The 21,951-nt window shown below is 51.1% G+C and overlaps 1 protein-coding gene across 7 annotated transcripts; it reads left to right on the forward strand.

Moving 5' to 3' along the window:
* On the forward strand, positions 11,642 to 20,635 carry SLC29A2 (solute carrier family 29 member 2). Of its 7 annotated transcripts, XM_003122487.4 has the most exons (12): positions 11,642 to 12,071; positions 12,322 to 12,403; positions 13,773 to 13,933; positions 14,106 to 14,245; positions 14,649 to 14,783; positions 15,414 to 15,511; positions 15,722 to 15,806; positions 17,070 to 17,206; positions 17,481 to 17,586; positions 17,686 to 17,771; positions 18,512 to 18,711; positions 19,558 to 20,635. In XM_003122487.4, exons 1-12 carry the CDS (start codon positions 12,043 to 12,045, stop codon positions 19,667 to 19,669), a joined length of 1,371 nt encoding a protein of 456 aa, XP_003122535.1. In that variant the 5' UTR covers positions 11,642 to 12,042; the 3' UTR covers positions 19,670 to 20,635. The 7 variants fall into 7 exon arrangements, with proteins under 7 accessions (XP_003122535.1, XP_020938462.1, XP_020938460.1 ...); XM_021082803.1 differs by having other exon boundaries at positions 11,875 to 11,993; positions 17,070 to 17,586; positions 18,516 to 18,711; XM_021082801.1 differs by having other exon boundaries at positions 11,946 to 12,071; positions 17,070 to 17,586; positions 18,516 to 18,711.

The following is a 21,951-nucleotide window of genomic DNA, read 5'->3' on the forward strand; positions in this document are numbered from 1 at the left end:
CCTACTGCACCACAGTGGGAACTCCTCAAGAATATTTTATTTATTTATTTATTTATTTATTTATTTTTTGTCTTTTGCCTTTTTAGGGCCACTCCCGCAGTGTATGGAGGTTCCCAGGCTAAAGGTCTAATTGGAACTGTAGCCGCCAGCCTACGCCACAGCCACAGCCACAGCCACGCCAGTCCAGAGTCGAGCCTGCCTGCGACCTACACGATAGCTCACAGCAACACCGGATGCTTAACCCACTGAGTGAGGCCAGGGATCGAACCTGCAACCTCGTGGTTCCTAGTTGGATGGTTTCTGCTGTACTACGTCGGGAACTCCAAGAATATTTCTGATAAAGAAGAGTAGTCAGGAGGTACTCTTCTTGCCATATGTTCAATAAACAGAGTATAAACTATACAAATTTTGAGTCACTATGTCATACACCTGAAACTAATGTAATATTGTAAATCAGTTCTATCTCAAAAAACATATATGTTAAAGCTATAATAATTAAAATACAGTGATGCTGGCCCATGAATAGACAGATCAATGGACAGGTCAGAAAGCCTAGAAACATCAGTAGGGCAAAACTGATGCTTCACCAGATAGAGCTGGAGCCCAACTGGGAAAAAATTAGGTTGAATCCTGTGGTGGTCAGTTTTATGAGTCAGCTTGGCTAGGCTATGCTCCTGTTATTCGAGCAGACACTAATGCAGATGTGGGCGGTGAAGATACTTTGTGGACGTGATCCGATGTCATAACCGATTGACTTTAAAGGAGATCATTCTTGATCCTCTGGCTGGGTCTGATCCAATTCGTTGAAAGGCTTTCAGAACAGAACTGAGGTTTCCCTGAGGAAGAAGAAATTCCTATGGGCTGCAATTAGCTCCTGCTGAAGAGTTTCCATCCCCTTCCTGTCAGCCCGGCTTACAGCGTTTTGTTTCCCTGGCCAGGCCCCTCATTGTATAAACCAACTCCTTGCAATCAATCAATCAATTCATATCCTACTGGTTCTGTTTCTCTGGTGGACTCCTGACTGACAGAATCATACCTTATGCCTTAAACTAGGAGGAATTCCAGACGATCAAAAATATAAACCTAGGAATTCCTGTTGTGGCTCAGGGGGTTAAGGACATGATGTCTCTGTGAGGATGTGGGTTCCATACCCACCCTTGCTCTGTGGGTTGAGGATCTGGCATTGCCACAAACTGCAGATGCAGCTTGGATTTGGTGTTGCCGTGGCTGTGGCAAAGGCCAGCAGCCACGGCTCCAATTCACCCCCTAGCCCAGGAGATTATGTATGCCACAGGTGCAGCTGTAAAAAGTACACATAGGAGTTCCTGTCGCGGTGCAGCGGAAACGAATCCGACTAGGAACCATGAGGTTGCGGGTTTGATCCCTGGCCTTGCTCAGTGGGTTAAGGATCTGGCATTGCCGTGAGCTGTGGTTGTAGGTCACAGATGCGGCTCGGATCCTTGTTGCTGTGGCTGTGGTGTAGGCTGGTGGCTACGGCTCCGATTAGACCCCTACCCTTGGAATCTCCATATGCCCCAAGTGTGGCCCTAAAAAAAAAAAAAAGAAAGAAAAAAGAAAAAAAAGTACATATAGATGTATATCTATCTATATGTATACACCTAAAATATCAAACTATAAATTAACGAGAAAATGAAGGATAAATATTGAAGAATAGTCTTAGAATAAGTATGGTTTTTCTAAGTATGTTACGAACCTAGAATGAATAGAAGAAAATATTGACAAATTCAACTACATAGCAAGCAGAAATATTTGTATATAAAAACCACCATCAGCAAAGTCAACTGACAACAAACTTGGAAAAAAATCAAACTTATATTATAGACCAAAGGATAATTTCCCTAAAATATAAAGGCCTCCTACCAGTCATTACTTTAAAAACAATGAGTTCCCTGTGGCTTAGAGGGTTAAGGATCCCCTGTTGTCATTGCTGTGGCACAGGTTCAGTCCCCGGCCCAGGAACTTCTGCTTGCAGCTGGTGAGGCAAAAATAAAATAAAATAAAATAAAACAAGCCAACAACTCAGTAGAAAGACAAAGAACATAAACAGTTCTCAAGGGCAGGGGAAAAAAAGGCTTTTAAATATATTAGCTCAAACTGTATGAAATTGCTGATACTGATGGCTTTTGAGCTATAAAAATGTCAATTTTATATGATTCAACCTATTAAAAAATACTAAACCACAACAAGAAGATCAATGCCAGTGAAAATCACAGTAAGAGGAGTTCCTGTCGTGGCACTGTGGAAACAAATTTGACTAGGAACCATGAGGTTGCGGGTTCGATCCTTGGCCTCACTCAGTGGGTTAAGGATCCGGCATGACCATGAGCTGTGGTGTAGGTTGCAGACACGGCTCAGATCCTGTGCTACTGTGGCTCTGGTGTAGGCCGGCAGCTACAGCTCCAATTAGACCCCTAGCCTGGGAACTTCCATATGCCACAGGTGCAGCCCTAGAAAAGACAAAAAAAAAAAAAGTATAAAATCATCTTTCTTTGTTAGTTTGGGTTGCACCCACATTATGTGGAAGTTCCCAGGCCAGGGATCGAACCTGCACCATAGTAGCAACCCAAGCCACTGCAGTGACAATGCTAAATCCTTAACCCCCTGAGCCACCAGGGAACTCCTAAAAGCATCTTTTTGATGAATGGTTAAACTATAGGAAAAGCAAAAAAAAAAAAAAAAACTTATTTTTTAAGCTTTTTGTGATAAGAAGTGTCAAGCCTACAGAAAGATAGGCAAAATAGCACCTTGAATATCCATATGTCCACAATCTAGGTGCAACAATTGTTGCTATTTTGCCACATTTAAAAAAAAGTCTATATGATAGAATGACATAAATGTATAGTAAACATACAAACATAAGGTAAAAAACAGATATTATGACATTTCAACCCTAATTACACCCCACATGTGCTGAATTTTTTCCTTTTAATGACTAGTGTTCAGAGCTAAGAGTCGATGCAATCGCCACCTCCAGTGGTGACGGCAAAGAAGATGGGGTTTTGTTTCGATTTTGTTTTTTATTTCTTTTTGATTATCATTACAGAATCCTGAGTTTTTATAGATTCAATGTAATTCATTCAACTATACTCTTTTTTTGGGGGGTCTTTTTAGGTTCTTACCCGCAGCATATGGAGGTTCCCAGTCTAGGGGTTGAATCAAAAGTGTAGCCACTGGCCATACCACAGCCACAGCAATGCAGGATCTGAGCCACGTCTGCGACCTACACCACAGCTTATGGCCACTCGGGATCCTTAACCCACTGAGTGAGGCCAGGGATCGGACCTGTGTCCTCATGGATGCTAGTTGGGTTTGTTTCTGCTGGGCCACAATGGGAACTCCTTTTTTTAAAAAAAAAAAGATGCCTGCAGAGTTCTCCTATGGCACGGCAGGGTAAGGGTCTGCTGTTGTCACTGCTGTGGCTTCGGTCACTACCATGGCATGGATTTGATCCGTGGTTTAGGAACTTCCACATACTACGGGCATGCCCCATCAAAAAAATTTTTTTTCAAGAGCACCCTAAGAATTCCCAGCCACAACTCTGTCCTTACGTGGGTTGGGAGCCAATGAGACTCTGTGGCCACCTAACAAAAGTAGCAGCCAGCATCTCAGCACTTCGTCACATTGTTTGTTTACCAACAATACTTGGCCACTGAGATCGTCATGAAAGACTCTGCAAATTGGTCAATGTTTTCGCATGTTTTTAGGCTGAACCATGTGGAACTGACATTTTTCACAGTTAAAACAGATCAAATATCAGCATTTGGAAATGGCTCAACTTAAAAGTAAAATAAAGAGTGAGCTCTCCAATTTTCTAAACTTTGTAGTGACACTGAAGAAGGGGCCAAAAACTTATCTTAACCTTGGAAGTAAAATAATTCTCCAAAGGAAATTCTTTTTTTTTTTTTTCTTTTTACTGCTGCACCCATGGCATACAGAAGTTTCCAGTCTAGGGGTCGAATCGGAGCTGCAACTGAGGCCTACCCCACAAGCACGGAAACTCTGGATCCAAGCTGAATCTTTGACCTACGCCACAGCCAGCGCCTCACAGCAACACCAGATCCTTAATCCACTGAGTGAGGCCAAGGATTGAACCCACATCCTCACGGACACTATGTTGGGTTTTAACCCACTGAGCCACAGAGGAACTCCATCCAAAGAAAATTCTTCCAAAATATTTTCTTTACTCTTTGATATTATTGGAGAATTCTTTAATCCAATCAAGGAAATATCAAATGGCAGAATTGAGATCTTGCAAAATGATGTCCTAAATCTTTAGATATATTTGAAAAGTTTACCTGCCAGGGAAGGAGACCAAGCTGACCGAAATGAAGGAAATTAACATAGGATTTAAAACAACCCCTCTTGGAAGTTTCCACTGCGGCACAGGGCAGCACTTAAGGATCCAGTGCTGTCTCTGAGGTGCAATGGATTAAAGATCCATTGCCATCGTTGCTGCAGCTGCTGCAGTGGTGTAGGCCTCAGCTGTGGCTCAGATTTGATTCCTGACCTTCGAACTTTCCGGTGTGGCCAATAAATAAAAATAAAAATAAAAGAACTATTCTCGTAGGGAATTTCCAGTTTCCATTTTGGAGCAGTTAAATAATGACAGCCGAATTTCATGATTCTCCATCTTGGATGCTATTTCAAAGGACACAGACACAATGACCAGATTGAAAGACCGGTTTGGATTTACAGCCTGGTTTGGATATTAAATCTATCTGAAGCGAATATGGAGTGTCAGCCAACATTGACAGGGAGCATTCACTGAGCTTAAAACACGCTTTGCGCCCCAAACATAATTTAATCAATCTACTTCTGAAAGGTTTGGATCCAATTACGACTACCATCTCTGCTACTTTGAAAAGAAATACACTGATGCGTAGCATTTCCAACAACGTGTGTATTTCAAAGATTCTCATTGCAGCAGCGTGGTTACTGCAAAGCTATAAAAGCTTTTTTTTTTTTTTTTTTTCCTTTTCTTTTTATAGCTGCACCTGCGGCATATGGAATTTCCTGGGCCAGGGATTTAATCCCAGCTGTAGCAACATGGGATCTGTGCCATACCTACGCTGCAGCTTCCGGCAACGCCAGACACTTAACCCACTAAGTGAGGCCAGGGATCAAACCCTCATCCTCACAGAACAACTCAGGTCCTTAACCCACTGAGCCACACAGCAGGAGCTCCCTACAAAACCAATTGTAAATATGTGTCAGAGGAAATCTGAGAGGACTCCCATTAACAGACTTAGAACAAAATATTACCAGTGGGGGTTGGTAAATGAAATGCATTGCATTTAATTAAAGGTTTCTTTTAAAAGTACTTCACATTATTGGAGTTCCTGTCGTGGCTCAGGGGTTAACGAACCCTACTGATATCCATGAGGACATGGGTTCGATCCCTGGCCTTGCTCAGTGGGTTAAGGATCCAGTGTTGCCATGAGCTGTGGTGTAGGTCACAGACCTGGCTTAGATTCTGAGTTGCTGTGGCTGTGGTGTAGGCCAACAGAAAAGTGTTGAAAACCCCTGTCAAGTTATTGTTTCATTTCTTTGAGAGAAATATAATTTTTAGTATCTTCATCTCCAATTCGACTCCTAGCCTGGGAACTTCGATATGCCACAGAAGCGGCCCAAGAAACGGCAAAATAAATAAATAAATAAATAAAAAGACAAAAAAAATAAAAACACCTTTCATAGAAATTAGCTCAAAATAAATCTTAGACCAAAATGTAAAATACAAAGCGATGAAACTTCTGGAAGATTACATAGGAAAAAAGCTAGGTGATTTGAGCTTGCCAAAAGTGTTTAGATACCACACCAAAGGAACGATCCATGGAAGAAAAAAGTTGATAAGGTGAACTTCATCAAAACGAAAAACTTCTGCAACATGAAAGGAATTGTTGAGAGAATGAAGAGAGAAGCCAGAGATTGGGAGAAAATATTGGCAAAATGCATATCTGTTAAAGGACTTGTGTCCAAAATGCATACACACGCACACAACAACAACAACAACAACAACAACAAAAAAAAACTCTCAAAAATCAACAATAAGAAAATAGACAAAAAAAAAAAAACAATTCAAAAGTGGGCAAAAAATCTGAACAAACAACAAACCTGAACAGAACTCACCAAAGAGGATCTACAGATGGCAAATAAACATATGAAAAGAGGCTCATCATAACATGTCATCAGAGAATTGCAAATTAAAACAAGATACACTGCATACCTCCTGAGATGGCTACAGTCTAAAACACTGACAACATCAAATGCCAACAAGGATACAGAGCAACAGGAACGCTCACTCATTGCTGGCAAGGATGCAAAATGGTTCAGCCACTTGGCAGATAGTTTGGCAGTTTCCTACAAAACTAAACTTCGTTTCACCATGTGACCCAGCAATTGTGCTTCTGGGTAATTTACTCAATGGAGCTGAAGACTTATGTCCATACAAAACCTGCACCTGAATGTTTATAGAAGCTTTATTTGAGATCACCAAACATTGGAGACAACCAAGATATCCTGGAATAGGTAAATGGATAAACTGTGAAAATCCAGAAAATGTAATATTATTCAGTGCTAAAAAGAAATGAGCTCCTAAGCCACAAACATACTCGAGGAAACTTAAGTGCATATTGCTACGTGGAAGAAACCGGTCTGAAAAAGACCACATGCTCTATGATTCTAACTATGTGACATTTCAGAAAAGGCAAAATGATATTGACAATAAAGAGAACAGTGGTTGCCAGGGGTTCGGAGAATGGGGTTGGGGGTGAATATAGGTAAAGCAGGAGAACTTTTAGGGCGGTGAAACTATTCTGCACAAAACTGTAATGGTGGGTACAGGACATTATACACTTAGCAAAACCCATAGACTGGGAGTTCCCATCGTGGCTCAGTGGTTAACGAACCTGACTAGTATCCATGAGGACTGGATTTGATCCCTGGCCTTGCTCAGTGGCTTAAGGATCTGGTGTTGCCGTGAGCTGTGGTGTAGGTCTCAGACGCGGCTCAGATCTGGTGTTTCTGTGGCTGTGGCACAGACCGGCAGCCACAGCTCCGGTTGGACCCCTAGCCTGGGAATCGCCATATGCCATGGATGCAACCCTAAAAATACAAAAAAAAAAAAAAAAAAACCTCATAGACTGTAGAACACAAAGAGTGCATCTTGATGTAAAGTATGAACTATAGTTAATAATGACATATCAATATTGGTTCATCAATTACAACAAACGTACTGCTAATACAAGATGTTAGTAACAGCGTGAGTAGATGTACTATCTGCTCAAAAGATATAAAACTGTACTAAAAATAAAATCTATTATTTCTTTTTCTTTTCTTTTCCTTTTTCTGTTTAGGGCTGCACCTGCAGCATATGAAGGTTTCCAGGCTAGGGGTCAAATCGGAGCTACAGCTGCTGGCCTACACCACAGCCTCAGCAACTTAGGATCCAAGCTGCGTCTGTGACCTACACCACAGCTCACAGCAACACCAGATCCTTAACCCACTGAGCAGGCCTGGGATCAAAACTGGACCCCCGTGGATGCCAGTTGGATTCCTTTCCACCGTTCCACAAGGGAAAATCCCTTTTTTTATTTTTAAAAACCATGTGAGGAGTTAGTTCCCTGCTGGCTCAGCCGGTTAAGGATCCAGCATTACCCTGCTGTGGCTTCTGTCACTGCTGGGGCTCCCCTGGCCCTCGAACTTTCTCATGCCATGGGTGTGGCCAAAATATATTAATTAATTTTTAAAAATTAAAACTGGAGTTCCGGAGATCCTGTCGTGGCTCAGTGGTTAACGAATCTGACTAGGAACCATGAGGTTGCGGGTTCGATCCCTGGCCTTACTCAGTGGGTTAAGGTTCTGGTGCTGCCGTGAGCTGTAGTGTAGGTCGCAAACTTGGTTCAGATCTGACATTGTGGCTGTGGTATAGGCTGGCGGCTACAGCTCGGATTGGACTCCTAGCCTGGGAACCTCCATATGCTGTGGGTGCGGCCCCAGACAAGACAAAAAAAGGACAAAATCAAAAAAACAAACAAACCCTGGAGTTCCTGTCGTGGTGCAGCAGAAACGAATAAAACCACAAACCATGAGGTTGCAGTTTTGATCCCTGGCCTCGCTCAGTAGGTTAAGAATCTGGCATTGTTGTGAGCGTGTAGGTCGCAGACTCGGCTCAGATCTGGTGTTTCTGTGGCTGTGGTGTAGGCCAGCAGCTGTAGCTCCGATTAGACCCCTAGCCTGGGAACCTCTATATGCTGCAGATGCGGTCCTAAAAAGACTAAAGACAAAAAAACCCAAAAAATTAAAACTCTGTTGATAATCTTCTAGGCCTACACTCTAACATATAGACACAATGTCTTATTTGTAAGGTTTGAAATATACACAGCTTTTTTTTTTTTTGCCTTTTTCTTTTTTCTTTTGAGGGTCAGCACGGGTGGCATATGGAAGTTCCCAAGCTGCAAGTCCAATCGGAGCTGCAGGGGATGGCCTACACCAGAACAAGCCACGTGTGCAATTTACACTGAAGCTCCCCAAAACGCTGGATCCTTAACCAGCTTAAGGAGGCCAGGGATGCTCACGGATACTGGTCCAAGCCGCTGAGCCACAATGGGAACTCCTACACAGTGTTTATCAATAACACAGCTACTCTCTATGCAGAGGGACAGCTATACTTTGTATCGTTTGGAACTTAGCCTCATTTGGAAAACCACTTCACCACCAGCAACTAGAGGTGCCTGAGCAGCTGCTTTGCCTGGACTGTGTGCCGTCATAGCCATTGTGTTCGCAGTGGTTTTATAAAGAGGGGCTGGCATCCACCTGCTTCACTATGCCTGGTTGCTAACATAGTCAAACACATATTTTATCACTAGATACTTTTCTTTATCCTGGGCAGCAGCTGTGGCATATGGAAGTTCCTGGGCTATGGGTTGAATCGGAGCTGCAGCTGGGTTGAAGCAGCATCTGTGACCTCCGCCCCAGCTTGCTGGCAACACCCACTTGCTCACTAACCCCCTGAGCAAGGCTAGAGAGTGAGCCCACATCCTCTATGTCTTATTCTTAACCCACAGTGGGAACTCCTAGGATATTTTATTGATATTCGTTTTTGTGTGTACATAGATAGGTTTTATTATAGATGAATTTCATTGCAGGATAGTAACAAAATATTTGCTATTAGAAGGATGACTGAAGGGTTCCCATTGTGGCTTGGTAAGGAACCCAACTAGTATCCACGAGGTGAGCTGCTGCAGCTCCAATTCAACCCGTAGCCTGGGAACTTCCATATGCAGCAGCTGTGTAGGTGTGGTCCTAAAAAGAAGAAAAAAAATGAATCTGAAAATTCCCACAGTGGTGCAACGGGAGGGAAGGTGTCTCTGAAGCTCCAGGATGCACGTTCGATCCCCAGCTGGGTACAGCATGTTAAAGGGTCCATCCGGCATTGGTAGGTCACAGCTGTGGCTTGAATCTGATCCCTGGCCCGGGAACTCCATATGCCCCCAGGGTGGCAAAAAGAAAGAAGATGGAGTCTGATGGCAGTGAGAGCCCATCTGTTACAATGAAAGCTACTCTCCTTACTCAGCCCTGAGGCCTGTCATAACCAGACCGGCTTTTGCGGAGGCTCTGTCCCCTCCTCCCACTGTGCCTGCCAAAGGGATCTATTTGTATGTCCCAGAACGTGTTGGCACGCTCATGTCCCTGACCTTGGTACAGGCTCTTCTCTGGGTGAAATGCCTTCATTCTTTTCACTCACTGAATGACAAACGCAGTGTTTCTCACGTCCTTCCTTTGAAACCTGTGTCACAGCTGTGCCCCACCTGCAGTCCCATTTATTTTCTTTAAATGACTCATGTTTCATAAATAAATTTAATTCATATTAAATGTATAAATAAATTTATTTTCAAAGAAAAGTGTGTATTATAAGACATAGGAAACCAGCATAAGCAGCGCTAAAAATAGAGCAACTATAAAAACAGATAGAAGGAACATAAGAGTTATTAACCTCTATTTAGATAAAAGTGTCAGCAGAAACCCTGAGTCTAGTTCTGTGTGTGTGTGTGTGTGTGTGTGTGTGTGAGAGAGAGAGAGAGAGAGAGAGAAATTCTCTGGTGGCCTAGCAGGTTAAGGATCCCACATTGTCACTGCTGTGGCGTGGGTTCAATCCCTGGCCCATAAACCTATGCATGCCGAGGGTGCAGACCAGAGAGTGAGAGAGATTGATAAGCAGGTGTTAGAAACATATTAGCACTGGAACTGAGACTTTCCCCCTCATTATATTCCAAAGTCTTGAAAGCCAGTGGAAGACAGAATAACTTTCTCCTTCACTGTAATTTAAGGCTTTTGCTGGTCTCCCTAAAATCAATTGTATATGATTGCAATCCATTTATTAACCAAACAATAATCAAGCACCTGTCTATGTACCAGCAGCACTAGATATTGGCAATAAACACTAAGCCAGGTAACCAGCCTTGGCTTCACAGACTCAGTCGGCTGGGGGAAAACAACACAAGTAACCTGGAAATGGCCATAAAATGTCATTACTTAAAGGAAGATTTGTGATTTAAGGTCTTTCCCTTCTCCAGCATCCTTCATACTCAGGGCGATTGCAGAGAAAACAAACTCACTCGTAAATTATGTCAATTAATGTAAATTAATTTCAAAAGTGCAATGGTAGGTCATCTTTTCAAAGTTTTTCACGGAAAAAAAAGTGGGAGGAGGGGAGTTCCCGTTGTGGCTCAGCGGGTTACAAACCCCACTGGTATCCATGAGGATGCAGGTTCGACCCCTGGCTTTGCTCAGTGGGTTAACGATCCTGGGTTGCCGTGAGCTGTGGTGTAGGTCGCCGAGGCGGCTCGGATCCAACGTTGCTGTGACTGTGGCAGCTGTCGCTCGGATTTGATTTCTAGCCTGGAAACTTCCATACGCCACGAGCGCGACCCTAAAAAGGAAAAAAAAAAAAAAAAAAAAGGAGATGTGTGCATCTTAATGTTTAATACGATGTGACGTGGGACCACCGAAAGTATTTTTTTAAGCGGTGGTGTGGGAGGGCACCAGGCGAGGCTAGAGAGCGCACCTGGGTCACCCTTCCTTCCGGAGCCTTTGCTTAGCCTCTCATTGCTCCAGGGCTCAGCCACACCGCCACCGGGAAGCCCTCTTGGACATCCCGGAGGGGCTCCGCCAGCCCCTCTTCGCCCCAAAGGCCCAGCGCTTCCCTAGGCACCCGCTGGAGAGGGGTCCGTCTGTCCGTCTGTCTTCCGGACCGGCCCGGGTCTCTGCCAGCACTGCCAGCTGGCCTTCTCTTCTGCCTCCCGGTGAACCCCGCTCGGTGCAGCCTGCCAGGATCGCTGGCGACAGACGGTCTCTCTGGCTTCCCCTGGCGCTGGCCCGGCTTGGGTTACACCCTCGGCCAGGGCTCCAGCGGCGCGCGGCGAGCGGCGAGCGGGTCCCTCGGTGGTCTCCCACGTTAGGGGGCGCTAGCACCGCCAGCGCATCACCCCGGAGTTGGCGGAGCCGGGAGAGCACAGCGCCAGGTCCGCTCCACAGCACTCCGCGGGGGAGGGGGCCACCTCTGCCACTGCCTCCCTCCGCCCCGCCTGCAGTGGTCCCGGCCAGGCGCCAGCGGAAAAGGGAGGCGGCGGGGGAACCTTCCCGGCTCAGCGCCTCTGGGACATCGCGGTGGGCGGTGGGGTCCGGGGACCTCGAGGTCGAGCAGGGGTCCGACGCAGGAATCTGGAGTCCCCGGCCTGGAGGCCGTGAGGGGCGGTGGGACCCTCTGTCCCCGCCCTGGGGGCGGGGCCGAGATCCGAGCCTGCGGAGCGTGAGACCAGCCGAAATCCGCAGGGGACTCCCGACTGGACTCCTGCCTTCCCCGACCCGCCCCAGATCTGGGGAGACCAGACCGCCCCCCCTTCCCCTGACCATCGCCGGCGAGACCCAGCCTCCCGGGTTCCCCGCTCGGCCCACGGGCCCCAGCGCAGGTGCAGGTGCGGCTTCCTCATCTTCTCCCATCCGGGCGCATCCCTCTGGGCGGCCATGGCTAGAAGAGACGCTCCGCAGGACAGGCGAGTTGGGGACCGGGTGGGGTGCGTATGGGGATGCGGTGGTCGAGGGCCACGCAGCCCAGCTCCCTTTGGGCGCTCCAAAGCGCAAAGTAGCCAGTTGGAACTACAATTCCCATCAGCCGCCTCCCTCGCGTGCCTGAGCCCGCGTGATGGGGGTTGTAGTTCGCTCTCCGAAGGAGCCGGCCTGGGAGGCGGGAGGGGCGGCCAAAGCTGGACGTCCTCCCGGTGACCTTCTGACTGATCCTCACAGCTACCACCTGGTCGGGATCAGCTTCTTTATCCTGGGGCTGGGCACCCTCCTTCCATGGAACTTCTTCATCACAGCCATCCCGGTGAGACTCAGGGTTGGAGTGATGGCCCCACGGCCACATCCATCCCGCCCAGTTGCCTTTTCCCACCAGGTCCCCTTTCATTCCTCATTATGGCTGTGTGTCCCCTGAAACAGGGAGTCTCATTGAATGGAGGGGGCTAGGAAGACCAAGCTTTCGGGGATGCTCAGATCCTAGAAGGGCAAGGCCAGCAGCTCCGGGGGGAACAAGCAAGGAGCTACCCATCTACCTCTGCTGTTTGTCATTATTCCCGGGCTAGTCACTCCAAAAGCGGGTTATCCAGGCCTTTGGTTTTCTTTGAAATACCATGAATTATATTCATTCATCCAACAAATAGTCAATGTCAGAGTTCTTAGCACCGGGGGTACAGGAGGAAACAGAGGAGGGTTTATCCTCACCAAACTTGCGTTCCCTCGAGAGAAGGCAGGCATATGGGCTTGTGTTCTCTTTGGGACTGGAGTTGTTCATATATATTAACTGCACCAACTTTCCAGATGCCTCTTCAGTGCCCAGCTCTGTGCTGGGCCCTAGAGACCCAAAGACGAATCAGCCCATGATCCTGAGAGCAAGTTGGGTGCCAAAGAAATACCACTAATGTAACATGGCATATGCCATCCCAGGCCTGGAGCAGAGTTCCGTGTCCCCCAGGGAGGGGGCGATTCCTTCTGCTTAATAGAAGAGCTGATTTGTAACTTAGGAGAAGGGTCAACAGGGCATTTGCGTTGGGGGGTTGGAGTGGTAAGAGGCGGGGAGGGCATTCCTGATAGAGATGGCAGCCTTGAAGCCGGAGTATGCCAACCTGTTCAGAGAAAGGGCCAGAGCGTGGGGTGCCGGGAGGTTAGCAGGACGGTGCAGGAGATGGGGCACAAAAGGGAGGCTGGGGTCTGGTTCTAAAGGGCTCCAATGCTGTCCCAAAACCTTGGAGCTTTGCCCTGCAGGCAGCAGGGAGCCATGGGTGGGGAGGAGCAGGGAGGAGTTAAACAGGCCTGGCAGGATAAGCGTTCCAGAGAGAAAGCCCTTGGTCAGCACCTAGGCCAGAGCCTGGCTTAGGATAGGAGCTCCATAAATACCCAGGAATCTCTTCGCTGCTGCAGGAGTCGGGGTGGGGGCGTGGGAGAGGAGGGGTGATCCAATGATAGAGCAAGTTCGGGGTCCTTGAGGCCTGGGCTCTACCCCAGACGGCAATGCAGTGCACGTTCATCGAGCTCCAACTGTGTGCCAGGCGCCAGGTGCCAGGGAGAGTTCAAGGACAAACAGACCCACAGAAGTTAACACAGCAATCACAAGCATGGAGTGAGGCAGAGGGCTGGAGGGTTCCCTGAGGGTAGCTTGTAGGGTGACCCTGTACCCCACTCCCCTGGCATCCTGGCAGTACTTCCAAGGGCGGCTGGCGGGGGCCAACAGCACCACCAAGACCCTGGGCACCAACCACACGAGCCCTGCTGATACCTTCAACTTCAACAACTGGGTGACATTGCTGTCCCAGCTGCCCCTGCTGCTCTTCACGCTCCTCAACTCCTTCCTGTACCAGTGGTGAGAAGCCCTGCCCCCTGGGCTCTGTCCCAGGCCATCCCTCTCTTGTCCCTCCCCTGCCCCGGACCTCTCCCCACTCCCCAGTGTCCAATCCTGGGATGAAGCTCTCGCCCGCCTCCCCTTGCCTGGCTTGGGGCCCAGTCATGCCCACTCTGCCCCTCCTTCTGAGCAGCATCCCTGAGACGGTGCGGATTCTGGGCAGCCTGCTGATCATCCTGCTGCTCTTTATCCTGACGGCGGTGTTGGTCAAGGTGGACATGAGCCCCGGGCCCTTCTTCTCCATCACCATGGCCTCTGTCTGGTTCATCAACTGTGAGCACCCCTGCCACCTCCCCACTCAGCCCTCCAGGGTTTCAGCCCAGCCTCTCCTTTGTAACTGAAAGGACCTGACGTATCCAAGAAGGGAAGGCAGTAGACGCATCACCCGTGTCCCTGATGAGAAGCTGAGGCCCAGAGGAGGGGAAAAGTCACTTGTCCCAAGTCCCACAGTGACTTGAGGGCAAGACTTCTGGCCGCCAGCCCCTCCCACCTAGGGCTGCACTTTGGGATAAAGCTCTCACCCAAACGAATGTGGACTGTTGCACCAGAGGGCCCAGTGCCTCCCGTCTACCCAGCCTAGTCCAGAGTCCCCTGTGCCCACTGCCATCACCTCCTCCAGGGAGCCCCCCGAGGTCTGCCTGGTTGAGCAGCGGCCTCCAATCCTGTCCCTCCACAGCCTTCGGCGCAGTTCTGCAGGGCAGTCTCTTCGGGCAACTGGGCACCATGCCTTCCACGTACAGCACCCTCTTCCTCAGTGGCCAGGGCCTGGCTGGGATCTTCGCCGCCCTTGCAATGCTCATGTCCATGGCCAGTGAGTCGACTTGGGTGGCTGGAGGGCAGGGGTGGCCTCTGGGATTCTGGGAAGCAGAGAGAGAGTGTGCCAAGAGTGAGATGCCTTGGGCTCTGCTGGAGACAGAGGTGACGGGATGATGGGAGAGCTGGGGACTGGGGGTGGGGAGTGGGGCTCTCGAGATCGATGAGGAGAGGGCGACTAGACGAGGCCTGAGGCAACTTGGGACCCGGGGCAGGATTCCTGAGGCCAACACTGGCATGTGGCAGCAGAGAGGACAGCTTTGGCATTCAGATAGACTTGGGTTCCAATCCCGGTTCTGCTGCCCCCTAGCAGGGGGCATTGGACAAGGCACTTATTTGCTATGGTTTTCCCACCCAAGGGATGCTTTTGATCTGTGCTCAGTCAGGAGCATGGAGTAATAAGGACGCATCGCAGGTGCTTGACAAAAACGACACACAGGGAAGGGAGACGGGAAGGGCTGGGCTAGGGCCCCCTGCACGAGAGACCTGCATTTGTCAGTGGGAGGAGTGGGAGAGGCCAGGAGGTGAATCTGAGATGTGCATTATTGTGAAGTAGGACAAGAGTCGGGAGCCCTGCGGGAGCTGGTGGACCAGCCACCTCCCTTCTGCAGCTGAGGTTTCTGCGCAGGTGGCGTGGATGCCCAGACCTCTGCCCTGGGGTACTTCATCACGCCCTGTGTGGGCATCCTCATGTCCATCGTGTGTTACCTGAGCCTGCCCCACCTGGTGAGCCTGGTGTTGGGCTCAAGGCCCACTGGAGAGCAACATATACAGCCTCGAGGCTGAGGCCCCGAGAATGGCCAAAGGAGGCAGAGGGGACCCGGGCCCAGTCCTGATCCCCGGAGGAGTCAGCCACTGGGGGACCCCAGCCTCTAAGCCAACAGGGTGGGGAGGGATCCAGCCAAGCCAGGCAGGGACAACGCTTTCCTTCTGCAGAAGTTTGCCCGCTACTACCTGGCCAAGAAACCATCGCAGGCGCAACGTCAGGAGCTGGAGACCAAAGCTGAGCTCCTCCAGTCTGGTAAGCCTGGGAGCCTGCTGGGGAGCTGGAGGACCCAGAGGGGACTAGAGCCACCTCCACGGGGGAGGACTTCAGCTGTGCCCCTAGCAGTCTGTGTGTGCAGAGGCAGATCATGAAAGGAAGCCAGTGGGATTAAAATCATTCCTGCTGGAGTTCCCATCATGGCTCAGCGGTAAGGAATCTGACTAGTGTCTATGAGGACATGGGTTCGATCCTTGGCCTCACTCAGTGGGTTAAGGACCCACCGTTGCTGTGAGCTGTGGTGTAGGTCACAGACGTGGCCCAGATTCCGAGTTGCTCTGGTTGTGGCGCAGGCCGGCAGTTACAGCTCAGGTTGGACCCCTAGCCTGGGAACTTCCATGTGCCTTGGGTGTGGCCCTGAAAAGACAGAAAAGAAAAAAAAAATCATAACTGTTACCCTTTGGGCCTCAGTCTTCTCCTCTTTAAAATGGAGGTGGGGGTGGGGAATGGAGTTCCTGCTGTGGCACAATGGGATCGTTGGCATCTCAGGAGCACTGGGACACAGGTTCAATCCCCGGCCCTGTACAGTGGGTTAAGGATCTGGCGTTGCCGCAACGTTGGCTTAGGTCGCAACTACGGCTTGCATCTGATCCCTGGCCAGGGAACTCCATATGTCGAAGGGAAGCTAAAAAAGGAAAAAAAAAAACATGAGGGGGGAGTTCAGTAGAGCTTCAGACTTGCAAGTTCTAGATCCAAGTGCATCTGAGTTTGAATCCTAACTTCATAACGCCCAAGCTGTGGGACCTTATTCAAGCCAGGCAACCTCTCTGAGCCTCAGTTTCTTTATTTGTAGAGCAGTGACACTGAGATTATCCACCTAAGTTGCTCAGCTCTGCCTGGCACATGTGCTGCTTAATAAATAGTAGCTAAGGGAGTTCAGCAGTTAATGAACCCAACTAGGATCCATGAGGATGCAAGTTCAATCCCTGGCCTTGCTCAGTGGGTTAAGGAACCAGCATTGCTGTGAGCTGTGGTGTAGGCCGGCAGCTGTAGCTCTGATTTGACCCCTAGCCTGGGAATCTCCATATGCTTTGGGTGCGGCCCTAAAAGAGCAAAAATAAATAAATAAAAATAAATAAATATAGTAGCTAAGCATATTCCTGTTGCTAATTCTCTTTGCCTGCACCCTGGGCTGGTGGGGGGGGGCAGGGGTGCAGAGGGGGAAGGTGTCACTTGTTTCAATTGTCTGGTTTTCACAGGAATGGGTCCCAGGCATGACCCCGCCCTTTCCTCTTGTCCCAGATGAGAAGAACGAAATTCCCAACAGCCCCCAGAAGGCAGCCCTGCCTCTGGATCTTGACCCTGAAAAGGAGCCAGAGATGGAGCCAGAGGAACCCCAGAAGCCAGGAACACCTTCGGTTTTCATTGTCTTCCGGAAGGTTTGGCTTGATAGAGCCCTGCCTTCCCTGCCCCCACATCCCTGGGGAAGAGAGGGCTGCTCTCTCCAGCCTTCCCCACAGACTCTCAGATTAGACTGGGGCCTTAGGACTCCCCTTGTCCACCCTAAGGTGACAGGATCATGGAGGGTCAGGGACATGCTGGGCCAGGCCCTGGTGTCCTGTTCCCGGGCCAGGGCTTGGGCGGGAGGGTTGGGGCTGCAGGTGGGGCTCCGGGTCTGTCCCGCCAGCTCACACCCCTGCCTCTGGCTCCCAGATCTGGCGGACGGCGCTGTGCCTTGTGTTGGTCTTCGCAGTCACCCTGTCCGTCTTCCCTGCCATCACTGCCATGGTGACCAGCTCCACTGGTCCTGGGAAGTGGAGTGAGTGCCAGGAAGCAGAAGAGGACAGGGCATCGGGGTGGGGGGGTGGGGAGAGGGGAGGGGGAGTCGGGACTGGGTTGAGCCCCTTCTCCCTCCCAGGTCAGTTCTTCAACCCCATCTGCTGCTTCCTTCTCTTCAATGTCATGGACTGCCTGGGACGGAGCCTGACCTCTTACTTCCTGTGGGTGAGCACACCTAGGCTGGGGTGATCTGGTGGTTTTAGGGAGGAGCTAGGGATCCGAGGGTGTCGGAGCACAGAAAGGTGACTTTCCAACAGTCCCACTGGTCTGGGACCAGTCGGGTGGCAGTGGGCACCTGGCCCCTGGAGGTATGCAAGCCAGGGCTTGGACTATGAACTCTGTGAAAGCGGAAGCCTTGTCCAGTTGAGCCATATCCCCAGCATCCAGCTGAGGACCCAGCCCCCGGTCCTTAGAGACGGTCCTGCCTCATGTGGGAGACTGGACAAACTTCCTAGTATTTGGATTGCTTTTAGCCAAGACGCTGCTGCTTTAGATGAAATCTTCCAAGGACACACAACAAATAAAGTCAGTCAGAGTAGCTGCTGTGATCTCAGCCAGGGTGAGGCCTGGATCCCCAGTTTCCCATCCCATCTGCCCCAAAAGGGGTCTGTGGAGCCCCCATGGGTGCTCAGAGTAACCACGTTTGGAGACCGAAGTGGTTCTTCTAGCCCTGTCCTGAAAAGTATGAGCTGGAGATTAGGGGAGGCAGAGGCTAGTCCCGAGCCCTCTGGATGGCTGAGGGCCCCTGGCCCAGCCACCCGATCTCCAGAGAGAGGCCCAGGGCGGGGGTCCTCACTGGCTCACAGAGGGCAGGTGAGGGGAAGTGAGAGCTGAGTCTATGTGGGGTGCCCCTGGAGCAGAGCCCCTGCTCCCAGGGACCACCCTCACCCCAACCTTCCGCGCAGCCAGATGAGGACAGCCGGCTGCTGCCCCTGCTGGTCTGCCTGCGAGTCCTGTTCGTGCCACTCTTCATGCTGTGCCATGTGCCAGAGAGATCCCGGCTGCCCATCCTCTTCCCACAGGACGCCTACTTCGTCACTTTCATGCTGCTTTTCGCCGTGTCAAATGGTTATCTGGTGTCCCTCACCATGTGCCTGGCGCCCAGGTCCGGGGGGGTGGGGGGGCAGTGCGGAGGGCCCGGGAATTGGGAGGTGGGCTACTCTGTGAAGGGGGACAGCCTGAGAGGGTTAGGCTTCTGGCCAGCCCAGCCCTGGCTCTCTCCAGGCCTCACTGGTGCCACCTGTCAGATCAGGTCTTAACTGCCGAGCTGGCCCTTGGCCAGGAGCCCGGGGGAGGGCGTGGGTGGAAAGGTTCCTGCCTGACAGAGTAGCCCAGATACTGGGGGTCTCCTGCCTGGCCCTCAGTTTCCCCAGCTGTGAACTAAATAGGCTGGACTCTCATTCCTCAGAGTCCAGCTACTCCTCAAATTCTGTTATAGAGAAGCTGAGGATGTTTTGTTTTTTTGTTTTTTAGGGCCTCTCCTGTGGTATATGGAAGTTCCTGGCTAGGGGTCAAGTCACCTTAACCCACTGTGCGAGGCCAGGGATCAAACCTGCATCCTCATGGATACTAGTTGGGTTCTTAACCCACTGAGCCACGATGGGAACTCACGCTCAGATTTTGATCAAAAGCAGGGTTCATGGGCTATTTACTCTGGGGACAACGGAGTTGAGAATCCAGGGAGAGTAGAGGGGACAGGGAGGCCCAGGCCGGGGACGTGTTGTCCAGCAGGAAGGCATCTAGACTGCAGGGCATGAGAGATGTCCTTGTCCTGTGGCCCCATTTTCCAGATGAGGAGACTGAAGCCCAGAGGCGGGCCTAATGCCAGTGACCCAGAGGCTGGGCGCCGGCCCAGACTAAAACGCAGGCGTCCTGCTGGAAGGAGGGCAGAGGGCATCTTCTAAGGTTTGGCCTGACATGTTCTGAGCACGCCTGCTCCTGTGTGTTCTAGGCAGGTGCTGCCACATGAGCGCGAGGTGGCTGGGACACTGATGACCTTCTTCCTGGCCCTGGGGCTCTCCTGTGGGGCCTCCCTCTCCTTCCTCTTCAAGGCGCTGCTCTGATGGTGTCGGGGGCCTCCCAGCATCTCTCTTTGGAGCTGAGACGCAGAGCCGGGGGAATGGCAGGCTGCGCTCGAGCCTCTGCGGGGCTGGAGCCCCTTGGGCTGAGGGTGTCAAGAGGCGGTGCGTGCTGCTCTCCTCCCTGGGCTGACAGCCGCTGGGGGCGCTGCAAGGACGAATTCGCCACCTGTCTTGGCAACCTTCACCTGGGAGTGGAGCCGCCACTCGGACACCAGATGATCAAGATGTGCCTAAGACGCCACCGAAAGGGTGACGATCTGGGAAAAGAGGGCCGAGGACCATGGCCCTTCCTCGCCGTCGGGAGGAACCCACTCGCTCAGAGACCACAGGCGGGGCTTTGCCAACGGTGTGGCTGCGGCCTCGGATTCAGAATGGGAGTGGGGGCCAGCCCAGGGCAGGAGCTCCTCTGCTCTCTGGGCCTCAGCAACCCCGTGGCCAAGTCTCTTGGACTCCAGAAGAGAGGATTCCAGGGGTGCTGGGGGGACCAGCGAGAAGCAACAGGAGGCAGACCTCTGAGGATGCTCAAAGCACCCTCCTTGGGCCCAAACAGTGTTTATGTCACCATTATGTACTGTGCCCGCTCCCCAGGCCTCAGCTGGGCCTGGGTCCCAGAACTGCAGGTAGCCCGCTTGCATGCACAGCACTTTACAGTTTGCAAAGCTCTTCTACACCCACTCTCTCACCGAAGCCTCACTGAGGGGACTGTGCCCCCCCCCCTTTTGTACAGGTGAGGAAACGGAGTCCCAGGGGAAGTGACTGGTTCTTGGCACAGCCGGTCCCAGCCCCCACCTCCCTGTAGGTGCTGTCCTTCCTGTCTACTGCCTGCTGCCCTTTTCCTCGAGGGGCTCACGGTGAGAGCCCTAAGTCCCTGTTCCACCTGTTTTCTGGTTGTTGCCCTCTGACCCTGCTCCCGGGTCTAATAACAACCTTCCTTGTTTGTACAGTGAACTCGCTGGGTCTTTTTGTTTCCAGGTGCTTTCAGCTCTGTTGGCTTTGATGAGCTGGCGGTGGGGTAGGGATGACTGTACCCATTTGATGAATGGGATGACTGAGGCTCTGAGAGAGGCAGGGATTTGTGGGCATCCCTGTGCTGGACCCTCTTGACTACACGAGAGCCAAGGGGGACTGGCCTGCAAGGGCCCTGTGCTCCTGGGCCTGCCTGCCCCGTGGATGACTGCTCCCTCCCTTCTGGTGTCCTCTGCCTCCCCAGCATCCCCCTTCTCAGAAAGGCAGCCTCAGGAGTTCCTGTTGTGGCTCAGAGGATTAAGACCTGACTAGTATCCATGAGGATGCAGGTTCAATCCCTGGCCGCACTCAGTGGGTTAAGGACCCAGCGTTGCCGTGAACTGTGGTGTAGATCACAGATGTGGCTTGGATCCACGTCGCTGTGGCTGTAGTGTAGGCCAGCAGCAATAGCTCTGATTTGACCCCTAGCCTGGGAGCTTCTAGATGCCGCACCTGCAGCCCTATAAAGAAAAAAAAAAGGAAAGAAACGCAGCCTCAGAAAGGCAGTCAGCCAGTCCTCCAGAGGGAGGGAGGAAAGGCCTCCTTTGCTGCACACCTGTGCTACCTGCCCAGCCCAGAAAAGCGGGGATGGGGTGTTACGATTGTAGGCACCAGCCTTTCTGCCCACATGCCCTCCTGCCTTCCGAGACCCTACACTGAGCAGCTATTATTTACCAGGCGCTGAGCCAGCACAGGGCCCCTGCTCAGAAGCCAGGTACCAAAAAGGAAAGTGAGGCGAGATATGACCCTGGGAGTGGAAATAAAGCCACAGGGCCAACCCCAAGTGAGGACTGATTTTTTTTTTTCCACCATTATTCACTGGGTCAGGTTCTGGCTGGTCAGGTGACCCTGAAACAAGGGAGCTGTGGTCCCTGCTCCCAGGGCCATGATGGGGCTTGTGAGGACCCTGCAGAATGTGCAAAGTAAGACTCCAGAGGACGGGGCCGTTGATCTCACTGGGAAGTTGGCCAGGCATTCTTGAGGAGGTGTCTGCTGAGCTGGGCCTTGAGGGATGAATATGAGTTTGCTGGGCTGACGCCGGGAAGAGGCATCTCGGGCAGAGAACGTGGAATAACATGGGACATTCAGGGAACAGCGGGGCCTTCTAGTAGCAGGGGGAGGGGGTGAGAGCAGCCCCTAGGGTGTGAGGAAGGGGACGGGAAGAGGATGAGGCTGGGGCAGTGGGCTGGGGACCAATGACCAAGGGCCTTGGTGAGGAGTCCTGACAGGAGATTAGAGCAGAGGAGGCATACAGGAGA

This window comes from Sus scrofa, chromosome 2, assembly GCF_000003025.6.
Source record: "Sus scrofa isolate TJ Tabasco breed Duroc chromosome 2, Sscrofa11.1, whole genome shotgun sequence".
Classification (NCBI taxonomy): domain Eukaryota; kingdom Metazoa; phylum Chordata; class Mammalia; order Artiodactyla; family Suidae; genus Sus; species Sus scrofa.

Bases quoted from the DNA above. Each gene is read 5' to 3' on its own strand.
- SLC29A2 (XM_021082800.1), top strand. From the start codon at position 12,221: ATGGGGGTTGTAGTTCGCTCTCCGAAGGAGCCGGCCTGGGAGGCGGGA. The intron at 13,934-14,105 runs GTGAGAAGCCCT...CCTTCTGAGCAG, and splicing joins AACTCCTTCCTGTACCAGTG to CATCCCTGAGACGGTGCGGA. The intron at 15,512-15,721 runs GTGAGCCTGGTG...TTCCTTCTGCAG, and splicing joins ACCTGAGCCTGCCCCACCTG to AAGTTTGCCCGCTACTACCT.